This window comes from Lepidochelys olivacea (genome assembly GCF_965140295.1).
Source record: "Lepidochelys olivacea isolate rLepOli2 genome assembly, chromosome: 12".
Lineage (NCBI taxonomy): Eukaryota > Metazoa > Chordata > Testudines > Cheloniidae > Lepidochelys > Lepidochelys olivacea.
The window spans coordinates 43,158,994-43,172,230 of NC_140422.1; the positions used below are offsets into that span (position 1 = coordinate 43,158,994).

Genomic DNA, 13,237 nt, shown 5'->3' on the forward strand with positions numbered 1-13,237 from the left:
GCAAAACCAGGTATACTTCAGCTGATAATTGGCTTTTATGAATCTTTTTCTTTTACTGCCATATCTCTGGCTCCACCCCCCGCTTTGTGATCTCATGTGATGCTTTAGAGTAGACTGGTGCCAATTAAATAAGAGAAACACTAGAGGTTAAAAGGAGTACTTGTGGCACCTTACAGACTAACCAATTTATTTGAGCATAAGCTTTCCACTCTATGCATCCGATGAAGTGAGCTGTAGCTCACGAAAGCTTATGCTCAGATAAATTGGTTAGTCTCTAAGGTGCCACAAGTCCTCCTTTTCTTTTTGCGAATACAGACTAACACGGCTGCTACTCTGAAACTAGAGGTTAAACATCACTTGTATTCACTGCAGGGTTTTTAAGCAGTCCTGGCCAGTCATGTTGGTTCTGCATGTTTTCCATGTGGTCAGTGCTAATGAAGGGGATGCTATACATAGGGGCTGCTATGAAATGACATTTCATTTTGAAGGTTGTTCATGGTTTCATAGAGCCACTGCCCCATTATAGTCCATAAAAAAGTCAAACTTTTTAAAAGAGTAAAGTTCACCTTTAATTGTTTATAAAGAATACAAGGAAGAGCTCAGCATTTAATATCTTTACTGTAAAGCGTGGAAGCTTTATTGTGAGATCTGACAGCAGAATTTTCATAGCTGTACTCTGTTTTCCAAAGTCTCATATCTTGCTCAATCTACGCTGATTAACTTTGCTGACTACACCAAGACCAGACACATTTTATACAGAAAGGTGCCCCTGCCAACCCCGCAGAGAGTATGAAACAAATAGAGCATAGGAGTGGAGGGGACCCCCTGGCTCACTGAGTGCAGGCCCCTGCTACCGCAGAACCCCCCCCCCCCATATAATCCTATTTGTAAATTTATCAAGTTCTATCTTAAAATCCTTTATGCTCTCACTGCTCCTATTGCAAGGCTTTTCCAGAATCTCCCATCTCTGATGATTGGAAACCTAATTTCCAGCCTAAATTTACTCAGGGACAGAAGAGAGATTTATATCACACATTGGTCTTAAAATGGAAACAAACTTGTCTCTGGCATGGCTTCTCTATCATGGTAATATAAATGCCTGGCTCAAAGGGTTAATACAAGCTCTGCACTGATTAGAAGGAATTCATTTATAGGTCAACTCTCCTAATGGAGTCTTCTGCACAATAAATTCCTAGCAGAACGACTCTGTGCTATAAGAAAAAGTAACTCTTTGTAAAAGGGGGCAGCAGAATGACAGCTGGTGATCTGGCACAGAATGTTATAGTAGTACTCTTGCATCGTATAAACTTATTTTTCTTCAAGTGATGGTCCCCGTTATATATCACTGAGGGGCTTATGCATGCGCACCATGTGTCTGGAGCTAGATAATTTGAAATTGATATCATCTTTCTTCAGCTGAAACTATAGGGAGACTTTACCAAGGGGGAATGTACCTTCCCCCTGGGGTTCAAAACAGGCAAGTACTGTTAACAGTTCTGGAAAAGCACCACAGGACCCTTATTCTGGACAGACGCTGTTTAGAGCTCTGTGCACCACAGTCCCTTGACACCATTAGCTGGAATTCGTAGTGATTCACTGCCTGCAGCACCTATCTGGCTTTTCTAAGGGAATCAAAGGACTGAGCAAGCTTGGGTTAGTGCTGCTTCAGACAGATTTGGTGAGAGTCCAGGTTATACATCAGGCCAATTACTTTATGGGACTCTCATTGGTCTCTAATATTTTATCATCTAGTTCTTCCCTGCATTATATCAAAAAGAGACTAACTTTGGCAGCCTGTGAATGAAAGAATAAAAGTCAGTGAAAAACACACTCTTATCCAGAACATTTTGCTTAGAAATTTTATACCTAGAGAAAGAGTTGGCCTGCAGGTGCCACTGCTAGTGGCTAAGACTGCTTGTTACCCTGGCTCTGCCTCACTATGAGGAGGCCAGCAGTGCCAAGAATACTCAACTGCTTCACTAGCTGCACCACTGAGCTCTGGAAGATCCTGATGAAAGTTCATTTTTCTATCACATTGTGGAGTGAGAACCATGCTAATTTCATAACATGTCTAGGAGTCTCCCAACAGTGGCTGCCTCCCCAGCAGTGCCTGCTAGCTCACAGTCCATTTAATCAATATAGCCTCTCTCCCTTTGCAAAGATCTTTGCCATTACTTTGTAGGGCTGTGTGTAGCTAGATGCCTACCACTGTGCCATAGGCCAAACATGCCAGGAGCCTGCACGTGGCTTCCAGAAGCAGCCACTTCCTAGCGAGAGAACCTGCAGAGGCATGGACCTTCCAACAAGGAAGCCCAGTGCTAGTACTCAGCTCTCCAACAAGAAAGTCAAGCCGCTCTATATAAGAAGAGCTCTGAGGATGGTGAACTGCTGATCCAGCTGCTGGATTTGCACCAGTGCTTGGCCCTTGAAGGGTCAGTAGCAATTATCATTGAAGCCACCATCTGTAAAGCCAGCACTGAATCCATAAAGAACAAAATAGGAAGTGAGCACACACAAGAGCCAGAGCATTCAGTAACCCCTGGATTAACTGCACCACACCTGGGAGAAGAGGAGCAACTCAGTGAAATACACAATGCTGTGGGGCATGCCTCCCCTTCACTTCAGCCAGGCCTGACCTGTCCGCCCACCACTCTGGAGTGCCCGACCCTAGTTAGCTGACTCAGTTTGTAGCAGAGGCAGACGGGCCAGAAAGTCTGAGCTTAGCTCAGCTAGCACCTGCGGGGCCAGTGCCGAGTCTTTTCTAATGCTTGGCCCAGCTCCAGCAGGGCTCTCAATCAGCTGGAGACTGTGAGCTCATGTTATAAACCAAAAAAAAAAAAAAAAAGCTTCAAGATACTCCCATCTAGCCATAAACAAAGGCCAGGGGGTGTTACGCCCTCCAGCATGAGAACACATGCTCTACAGAATTTAGGTAAATGCCTGTCCACCCTGAGCTCTGCTCAGACAAGGACATGGCTATTTCTTGTTCCCTTGAGTTGTGTTGGGCCTCTATTACAGGGAGAGAAACAGCACAAACTGCCTTCCACACTGGCGAAACAGTGCAGGGGAAAAGCAGAGACAAGGGGAGGAAAAAAGCAACAGCACTAGCTTACACCAGAAATGGGTCTTCCTGCCCCTCTCACCCAAAGGATGTGGCCGCCTGCCAAGCCAGCTGGCCAACTCTCCACATGTAGCAGAAGGGAAAAAGGGGGTGGGGGGGGGATATGTGCCTTTTGCCATCAAATACTGCCAGGCTCCAGCCATTCCCACAAGAGGGCCTGCTCCATCTATCTCCGGGCTGCCAGCCCTTCAGCTGAGCACCATACTCCCCATACCAGGAACCAAAAGCAACACCGCCGACACAGTGCCTCAACATTCCCCTGGGGCTGAAGCAGCCATTGTTAGGGATGCCGATTTTGGGTGGATGTAGTCCTTGAGGTTCTCTCACATGACAATCTTTAATTAAAAATTAATCTTTAATTCCTGGAGACTCCAGGATACTCCTGGAGGATTGGCAACCCTAGCCATTGTCACTCTTGAGGTTCAAATCTGTAGGGAGCCCTGGAGCACCTTCACTTTGGCCATTCAGCTAAGTGGTGAAGGTGGTGGGGATAGTGTCCCACCATAGTGGGATGAGTTATAGAAACTGTATTTAATAGGATGGTCTTCTCTTGTTGCCACTGTGATCCATTACATTCCCAGGCCTTCATCCCATTTCCCCATGGGTTGGTCACAGGCTCAATCCTAGGTGCTAATGAACATGTAAACCCCTTCCCCCGCTGCTGCTCCTGCTCTGCTAGGCTCCACACAGGCATGCAGCGCTCAGCTAATCATTAGGGTCACACTCCAGACAAGCTGTGAAGCTTCTACTGCCTGAGTGACGTCACTTTGCTTTATGGCAGTGGTTCTCAAACTTTTGTACTGGTGACCCCTTTCACACAGCAAGCCTTTGAGTGCGACCCCCTTATAAATTAAAAAACACTTTTTTATATATTAAACACCATTATAAATGCTGGATGCAAAGTGGGGTTTGGGGTGGAGGCTGACAGCTCGTGACCCCCCATGTAATAACCTCAGGACCCTCTGAGGGGTCCCAACCCCCAGTTTAAGAACCCCTGCTTTATGGGAACAATGGTTGGTGTTTGTCCTCACTCACCCTTCCGCTAATGATCGGGTTTGTAGAATCATTTTCTTATACGATCAATTACATTTAAAAAAAATAAGAACCATGGTTTAAAGGTGACACCCTGAAACGTGAGGAAGCACAGGCTCAGAGGAGAGCTAGTGGCAGGGTTTAGTGGCCGAACCTGGGCTCTCTTCCTATGTCATTCTCTCCTGCTCCCTGCACTCCTGTAGCAAGCAGCTGGGAATCAAAGTTGTTCAAACATGCAGCGATGGGAGGAGAGACGACGTCCCGTTGTGATTAAGGTCAAGTGAAAAGCTCAGTCTTAGCTAATGAACAAGGTATCTTGCCAAGCGCTGGTAGCTCTACCTTGTATGGGAGGAACGGGACTATGGCCAATGAGAGAGCTGGGACATCTTGCTTGAGCAGATCAGGAGATGGAGGGGTCCCTCTACTCCCAAGATACTGAGCTCAGCACAAGCAGTAAGCTAGTCACTGCTAACAGAGGCAGAGCCAAGGAGCAGATGTGGATTATGGAACTAAGAATGCATCTGTTCCACTCACATTCACAAGATTTAAATGTGAGGGCTGGTTAAGAGAAGCTTGGCTCTAGCTGGAGCTGTTCTCTCATGGTAGGGGTGCTTGTTGTGGCCATGGTCCTGTATTCTGATTGTAGCAGTGCAGATGCAACATCCTGAGACAGGGAAGAGGGTGCCGCCCCTTCTTGGTGTCCAGGCTGGCAGCCACAGAGAGAGATGAGCTCGTAGGACAGCTTGGCTATGAACAAGCCACCCTAAAACTCATACATTTCCACTGGCTTCTCTCTCAGCTGATGAACTGTTTTGTATCCCCTGACAGCAAGGCCAGCACTGACCAAGAACACCACAATGGCAATGCAGCTAAAGAGCCCAGCTGCTATCTCTGCCCCATGCACACTGCAGCTGAATCCTTGGTAGCCTTTGCTTTGGTAGAGATTCTCTCTCTCTTTGCACACTGGAGAATCGTAGGCATCCAACAGAAGGTGGAAGTAGAAGTACAGAGCAGGCAGGAAGCCAAGTGCAATCAATATGTCCAGGGTGCATTCGAGCAGCAGCCAGGCTGGGAAATGCCATGGCAGCCGCAGCACACCAACCAAAACCAGAAGGCAAGAGAAGGCCATCAGGGCCCCTCCCACAGCCATTGCTGCTCTTGCTGTCGGCAGCTTTAATTGGTAGAACTGGGTGTCAAGTTGCTGGGCTTTTTCCCCCTCTGCCCCATCAAAGCCACTATAAGCCCCTCCATACTGGTAGTAGTAAATGCCCCCCAAGTTGGGAATGCCGGTGTAACCGCCTGTTGAGCTGTAGGACACAGAGCTGCAGATCAGGATCAGCATGGTCAGCAGAACTTCCACCAGCTGGCAGCAAGCTGCAAAGATGAACAATTCAAAGGCCAGTTAGCAGTGGGTCTCTTATTGAGAAGGTCCTGCACCCCCCATAACTATAAGAGGGCTGGCTTCTCTCGCAGCAACACAGAGGCATGAGGGAGGGTTTGCCTGTTGCTGACCATGAAGTAAGTAGTTGAAGCTCCCTTTCACTGAGAGAAAGATGATCACGGGACAACATGCAAGGCCCACCTTTTCCTCACCAGTTTCCTGATGACATTAACCTGTGCATTTTCCCATGACTGCAAAGCCCAACTTTTTCCTTAGGTGTCTGATGACAGGGCAGATATACAGCCATACAGCATAGTGGGGAACTACTCCTCACAGTCCTACTGTTGTTTCAATTGTTGTTGAAATACCTGGAGCTCTGGAGAGGGGCTTGCAATTGTTACAAATCCAAATAAATCAAGCAGCTTGATTAATACGAGAGCTCCTCACCTGCCCTCTGAATGCGGGGGGCAGACCAGAAGGAGAAGCCAAGTTCCAGCCAATCTGCTTTAGGAGGGAGAAGGAGAGACTATTTTGCTTTGATCTTTATATTTTAAGGGCCTTTTTTCTTACGTGCTAAGCACCCACAACTTCAGATAAATCCATGGGTCCTGCAGGCACTCTCATGCTGAGGGGTGTGACACAGCTACCTTGACAGACAGGATCAACAACTCACTAATGCAAACAAGCCAGCAGCCCCAGAGCACGAAATAAGGCAGCTTTTAGCAGGCTCTGAAAATCTAATTTGTTTTTAACTTGCTTTAAACCCCATGAGGCACACAGCCTTACCAAGGGGCATCCCTTATCACCACTGTATGCCATGGACAGGACAAGCCTCACATCTTTGCAAAGCACTCAGCCACTTAGGGGTGCAAATGAAGAATCCATCTGAGGCAGGGCCAGCAGGGAACAGCCTGTATTCCAAAGCTAGGGAAGGGCCAATTGGCTGGCAGGCGGGGAACATGCTATACTCCTAGCCTTCTCTCTCCCCGAACATACAGAGCCAGCAGTAGCTGCACATGCTACTGGATTCAATTAGCCGCCTTCAGCGTCCATGGTGGTATATGGCAAATTAACTGTGCCAAACATCTCAGCCCCTGTACCCAAAAACTGGCAGTCTATGCACTTGCTCCAGTGGAGGGAAGAGTCTTAGGAGTGAAGGGTGCACAGAAATTTCACCCTCACCCCTACTAAACCAGCATAAAGGAACTTGGTCATACACCCTCTAAACTGTCCAGTCAGAGAAGGCAGCAGAGAGCCCATGTGATGGTTCAGTACTGGGTGCAGACCCTGACTTTACCCCTAAGCATTACATGACACCGGTGGAGGATACGGGAGGCTAGTTGCTGTGCGAGGCTGGATTTGCTGTAAAACAGTATGAAGGAGAAAAGGGGCAGCTTTTTAAAGTAGGAGACTTGACAGCAACTTGACTCTTTCGGAGCAACTAACTCACTCATGCAAAGGCACCAAAACCCTCCCCCATTCCATGCTCCCAGGCAGGTTTCTGGAGGAGTTTTATTGCACTGATACAGGGCAAAGTTCCATCATCCACTGATACAACCCCTTTTATGAGCTTGTAATAACTACCTGACACCCTTTATCTAGCTTCCTCTGTTCTCGCTCAGCATCAACAGCAAATCCCATTCCTGCTGCTCCCTGTAGGTTGATGCCTACCACCAAGTCACCACAGTAAAGAGCCATATGCAGCTGACCAGAGCCCTCACCTCAATAACCCACACTCAGCTCAAGGCATGAGCTAAAGTAATAGTTCACCAGCCACAGGCCCAACCTCCTTGCCCTTCTGCCCTAGCCCCGGGATCAGCACGTGAACAGCTCTCCTGGAATCAAGTGTTGTCTTTGTTTCAGAGGATTTGGGACTATTGGAATGAGGAAGATCCCCAGCTGGCAAGATGCATCCCAGCTATGGACCTTGCTGCAGGCATGGCCATCTCCGGGGCCTAAAGTGCGCTGGGTTCAAATGGGTATGTGTACACACATAGGTTAAAGAGCACTGGGTTGAAGTGGGTCTGTACACACACACGGGATGAAGTGGGTCTGTGTACACACACACACACAGAGGTTGAAGTCCACTGAGTTGCAGTAGGTCTGTGTATGCACAGATTCAGAGATTCCAAAGACAGAAGGGACCACTGCAATCAGGATAAAGTGCACCCACCCACACTCTCACACACACAAGTTAAAATGCACTGCGTTACGTATACACACACAGGGAAAGTGTGTTGGGTTACAGTGGTTTGTACACACAAACAAATAGTAAGTGTGCCAGGTTACACCGGGTTTGTACCCCGACACACACACGGTGAGTGCGTCGGGTTACAGTGGGTTTGCGTACACACAAGGTAAGTGTGCCAGGTTACAATGGATTTGCGCACACACACAGGGTAAGTGTGCCAGGTTACAGGGGTTTGTACACACACACAGGGTAAGTATGTTAGGTTAGGTCCTAGCTCCTGAAATCAAATGTCTGAAAAGGAGTAGGGTTGCTGAGGCAAGCAGGTTGCTAGCACCACCTGTGGGGACTCTCCTCTGATTGGCTGTTTTCTCCACTGTCCCACATCCTGAGCTACAGCAGCCAATCAGGGCTCCCCCCTGGAGCAGACCTCATTCTCCCAGGTGGATCTGGGGGAACAGGACAAACCCAGCTCAAGGTGGCTCCTCTCCCCCTACCCTGCCTGGGAGCAATGGGATGGTTCCTCCAAGTTTGCAGATGACACTAAACTGGGAGGAGAGGTAGATACGCTGGAGGGTAGGGATAGGATACAGAGGACCCTAGACAAATTGGAGGATTGGGCCAAAAGAAATCTGATGAGGTTCAATAAGGATAAGTGCAGAGTCTTGCACTTAGGAAGGACGAATCCCATGCACTGCTATAGATCAGGGACCGAGTGGCTAGGAAGCAGTGTTGCAGAAAAGGATGTAGGGGTTACAGTGGATGAGAAGCTGGATGAGAGTCAACAGTGTGCCCTTGTTGCCAAGGCTAATGGCATTTTGGGCTGTATAAGTAGGGGCATTGCCAGCAGATAGAGGGATGTGATCATTCCCCTCTATTCGGCATTGGTGAGGCCTCATCTGGAGTACTGTGTCCAGTTTTGGGCCACACACTATAAGAAGGATGTGGAAAAATTGGAAAGAGTCCAGCGAAGGGCAACAAAAATGATTAGGGGACTGGAAACATGACTTATGAGGAGAGGCTGAGGGAACTGGGATTATTTAGTCTGCAGAAGAGAAGAATGAGGGGGGATTTGACAGCTGCTTTCAACTACCTGAAGGGGGTTCCAAAGAGGATGGACCTAGACTGTTCTCAGTGGTAGAAGATGACAGAACAAGGAGTAATGGTCTCAAGTTGCAGTGGGGGAGGTTTAGGTTGGATATTAGGAAAAACCTTTTCACTAAGAGGGTGGTGAAACACTGGAATGCGTTACCTAGGGAGGTGGTAGAATCTCCTTCCTTAGAAGTTTTTAAGGTCAGGCTTGACAAAGCCCTGGCTGGGATGACTTATTTGGGGATTGGTCCTGCTTTGAGCAGGGGGTTGGACTAGACGACCTCCTGAGATCCCTTCCAACCCTGATATTCCATGATTCTATGATTCCCCTCCTACCCCGTGCTCCCCACAGCACCCAGCCCAGGAAGGGAGAGAAGGGACCAGCTGCAGCCAGCCCCAGGCGAGGGGTGAAGAGCAGAGGCCAGATGGGGGAGAACTGATGAGGAGTGGGGGGGAACAGGGTTCATTTGGGGGCAGAATTAACTGCTGGGCTGGGGAATGGGCTGTCAGGAGTGATGACAGACCAACTCCCCAATACATGTCAGACCACATTAAGCGCTGGTGTTTCCTGGGGCACCACATCACCAGGGCCAGATGCTGACAAACTCTCATCCTGTCCCAGGACGCACGTCCAGCTACCGACCAGGGGCACGGAGGGAACTGGCAGGTGCCTCCATCCAACCTCACCAGGACTAACAGCCAAGAGGCAGCAGGGGCACAGGCAGCAGACCCCTCCCCTCCCCACACACACTTTAGACAGGACACCTGGCACCCCCAGCCCCCAGACAGGGCCCTGTGCACTATGGGAATTAGTGCAGAGCGTCCGCTGGGTGGCAGAGGCAGGTGAGTCTCACCTCTGGCTGTGCAGAGGTAGCGGCACTGGTAACACTCCAGCAGGCCTGACGGCTCCGCCTGGTAGCACTCCGGCCTCTCGCAGCTGGTTCCACGTTTCGGGGATGGCAACACAGGAGGGTGCTCCTCACTGCAACCAAACACAGACTCAGAGACAGCGGCTGACCTGGCAGGGGGTCAAAGCAGGTGCGGGAGAGTGGGATGGGAGAGGGGCTGGGGCAAAGGGGGCCAGAAGCCATGAATAAGGGGCAGGTCTGAGGAGCACAGGGATGGGGGACAGAGAGGAGAGCCAAGGCTGGGGGTCAGAGGGTGCTGGGAAAGAGGCAAGTTAGGAGGAAGAAGAAGATGGGCTGGGGCAGTGTGGGGAGATGTTGGGGGCGGGGGTGCTGGCAGGAGGTGGCGGGGGGATGGCTGGTAGTAGGACTGAGAGGCTAGGGGCACTGTGGGGGACAGGGCTGAGAGGGGGCTGAGGGCAGGGCTAGTGGGAGAGCTGGATGGAGGCAGGTGCAGGGGGTTGGGCAGGTGGAGGGGAAGTGAGGGATGGGTCAGAGAGTAGGGCAGGTGCTGGGGGGAAGTTGGGGCAGGTGAAGGGGTGGGGGGGCAGAGGTTAGGGCAGGTGGGGGGCACTGGGGAGGTGATGAGAGGAAGCTGTGGGGGTGGGGGGGAGGGGCAGGTGGCCAGTGGAGAGGGAGTTCTGGGGGGCACTGGGAGGCAGAGATCATGGGGGGGCAGGTGGGGAGAGCTGGAGGGGGGCAGTGGGGGTGGGGACAGAGGGTGGGGGGGCAGGGGGCCCTGGGATGGGATAGGATAGGAGGGGAGGAGAGGGCAGGGAATGGGCGTGGGGGCAGACTGGGGGCAGGAAGCAGGCAGGTGGGGGGGCGGGGGGCCCTGGGATGGGGCAGGAGGGGAGGCGAGGGCTGGGAACGGGGGTGGGGGCAGACTGGGGGCAGGAGGCGGGCAGGTGGGGGGGGCAGGCGGCCACAGGATGGGGCAGGAGGGGAGGCGAGGGCTGGGAACGGGGGTGGGGGCAGGAGGCAGGCAGGTGGGGGGGCAGGGGGCCACAGGATGGGGCAGGAGGGGAGGCGAGGGCTGGGAACAGGGGTGGAGACAGACTGGGGGCAGGTGGGGGGGCAGGAGGGAAGGCGAGGGCTAGGAACGGGGGTGGGGACAGATTGGGGGCAGGAGGCCCTGGGATGGGGCAGGAGGGGAGGCGAGGGCTGGGAACGGGGGTGGGGACAGACTGGGGGCAGGAGGGGGGGCGAGGGCTGGGAACGGGGGTGGGGGCAGGTGGGGGGGCAGGTGGGGGGGCGAGGGCTGGGAACGGGGGTGGGGGCAGGAGGCAGGCGGGGGGGTGGGGGCCCTGGGATGGGGCAGGAGGGGAGGCGAGGGCTGGGAACGGGGGTGGGGGCAGGAGGCAGGCGGGGGGGGGCCCTGGGATGGGGCAGGAGGGGAGGCGAGGGCTGGGAACGGGGGTGGGGGCAGGTGGGGGGGCAGGAGGGGGGGGCGAGGGCTGGGAACGGGGGTGGGGGCAGGAGGCAGGCGGGGAGGGCCCTGGGATGGGGCAGGAGGGGGGGCGAGGGCTGGGAACGGGGGTGGGGGCAGGAGGCAGGCGGGGGGGGGGCGGGGGCCCTGGGATGGGGCAGGAGGGAAGGCAAGGGCTGGGAACGAGGGTGGGGACAGACTGGGGGCAGGTGGGGGGGGCAGGAGGGGGGCGAGGGCTGGGAACGGGGGTGGGGGCAGGTGGGGGGACAGGAGGGGGGCGAGGGCTGGGAACGGGGGTGGGGACAGACTGGGGGCAGGTGGGGGGGCAGGAGGGGGGCGAGGGCTGGGAACGGGGGTGGGGGCAGGTGGGGGGACAGGAGGGGGGCGAGGGCTGGGAACGGGGGTGGGGGCAGGTGGGGGGGGCGGGGGCCCTGGGATGGGGCGGGGAAAGGCGGGGGGGGCAGTTGTGGGTCGCGCCGGGCGCCGCCCCGCTCTCACCGGCCGGGCCGGGGGCCCCTGGGGGGGCCGCTCACCGCGCGCGCCCCGCCCGGCTGCCGGCGGCTCCTGCGCTCGCGCTCCGCCATCTCGGGCCGGGCCGGACCGGGGCGGGGCGGGCGCGTGAGGGCGGCGCCCGAGGCAGAGGCGGGCGGCGTTGGCGGGCGCCGGGGCCTGCGGCTGGCAGGGGTTCGAGGCCCGCTGCGGATGACTCGTCGCCAGAGGGGGGGCCAGGCGAGAAACCCGCAGAGCTGGCCCCGGCCCCTCGCGCCCCGCCCCGTCCGCCCCACACCCCGGCCCCGGCCGCCCCACACCCCGGCCCCTCGCGCCCCGGCCGCCCCACACCCCGGCCCCGGCCGCCCCGGCCGCCCCACGCCCCGGCCCCTCGCGCCCCGGCCGCCCCACGCCCCGGCCCCTCGCGCCCCGGCTGCCCCGGCCCCGGCCGCCCCACACCCCGGCCCCTCGCGCCCCGGCCGCCCCACACCCCGGCCCCGGCCGCCCCGGCCGCCCCACGCCCCGGCCCCGGCCGCCCCGGCCGCCCCACGCCCAGGGTTCCGGGCGCAGCGGCCTGGAGCTCGGGGCCTGAAACCCGCTCCCCGAGCTCCGGCCTGAGCCACGGCGTCCACTGGACTAGTTTTAATTTCCCTGGTCGAGCCCTGCGAGCCCGAGTCCGTAGACCCGGCCTCCGAGGCGCTCTGCCGCGGGTGGGTTTGTTCTGCTGTTTCCACAAGCCCCTTGGCCCTTCCTGTGGCGACGGGCGGGGCTGGCTTCACCCTGTGGGCCCTGTTGCATGAGTTTAGGTGGGCGGTGTGGGCATCATCCGGTCCCTGTCCAGCATTAAACCGTGTTCAGCAAGGTCTGCGTTGTCGACAGAGCCCTCAGCCGGCTTAGTCCCGTGGCAAACGCAGCATTAAAACCCTTTCTATGGTTGTTGTAATACAGAGAAGAAGGAAAAAAGTTAAAGCATTTGAAATGTAAAGTATTAAGTAAGACTTTCATTTTAACAACATGCCTTGTTCTCTTTCCCTTCAGCTGGAGAATTATTAGAAGGGAAAGCCCTTGTTTGACAGCCTTTTAGAAAGGTGGCATCAAAGATGGCAATAGCTGTCCTTCGGGGGAAAAGATACGCTCGTTGCCATGGGCTGGAGCTGCTGCTGCTGTTAAAATCTGATCCTGTTTCATCTCAGGTGGTGGTTGGGGTTCAGCTGGAGCCAGTCGGGGTGGCAAAGTCATCTGAACCCTCTCTCTGGCCTGTCTGGTCAGGACATTGCTCAGGATGATGAAGTCCCAGAAAACGGTAGGGGTGGCAGCTAAGAAATTGGAGCTCACTCTAGTAGCCTCCATCTGTTCTACCCAATTTTCCCCCCAAAGTCTCTTTCTTTAAGGACCCACAAAGGGAAAGGTCGGTGGAATAGCCCGTCGCACAGAGGTGAAAGTAAGCCGGTACGCCCCAGAGCGACGCACCGGGACCAGCTTTCCCAGACGGCAATTTAAAGCCCTGGGGTAGTGGCGGCGGGGCTCCTGCGGGGATTTAAAGGGCCCCGGAGCTCCAGATGCCGCCACCGTCCTTGCCCTTTAAATCCCCGCCGGAGCC

General features: G+C 54.6%; 1 protein-coding gene across 1 annotated transcript; it reads right to left on the minus strand.

The window, feature by feature from the left end:
* Window positions 1–566: 566 nt before the first annotated feature.
* Window positions 567–11,873, minus strand: MARVELD3 (MARVEL domain containing 3). Its single transcript, XM_084644528.1, has 3 exons — window positions 11,647–11,873; window positions 9,669–9,796; window positions 567–5,527 (listed from the first exon to the last, which is right to left on the minus strand). Exons 1-3 carry the CDS (start codon window positions 11,730–11,732, stop codon window positions 4,917–4,919), a joined length of 825 nt encoding a protein of 274 aa, XP_084500654.1. The 5' UTR covers window positions 11,733–11,873; the 3' UTR covers window positions 567–4,916.
* Window positions 11,874–13,237: the final 1,364 nt, after the last annotated feature.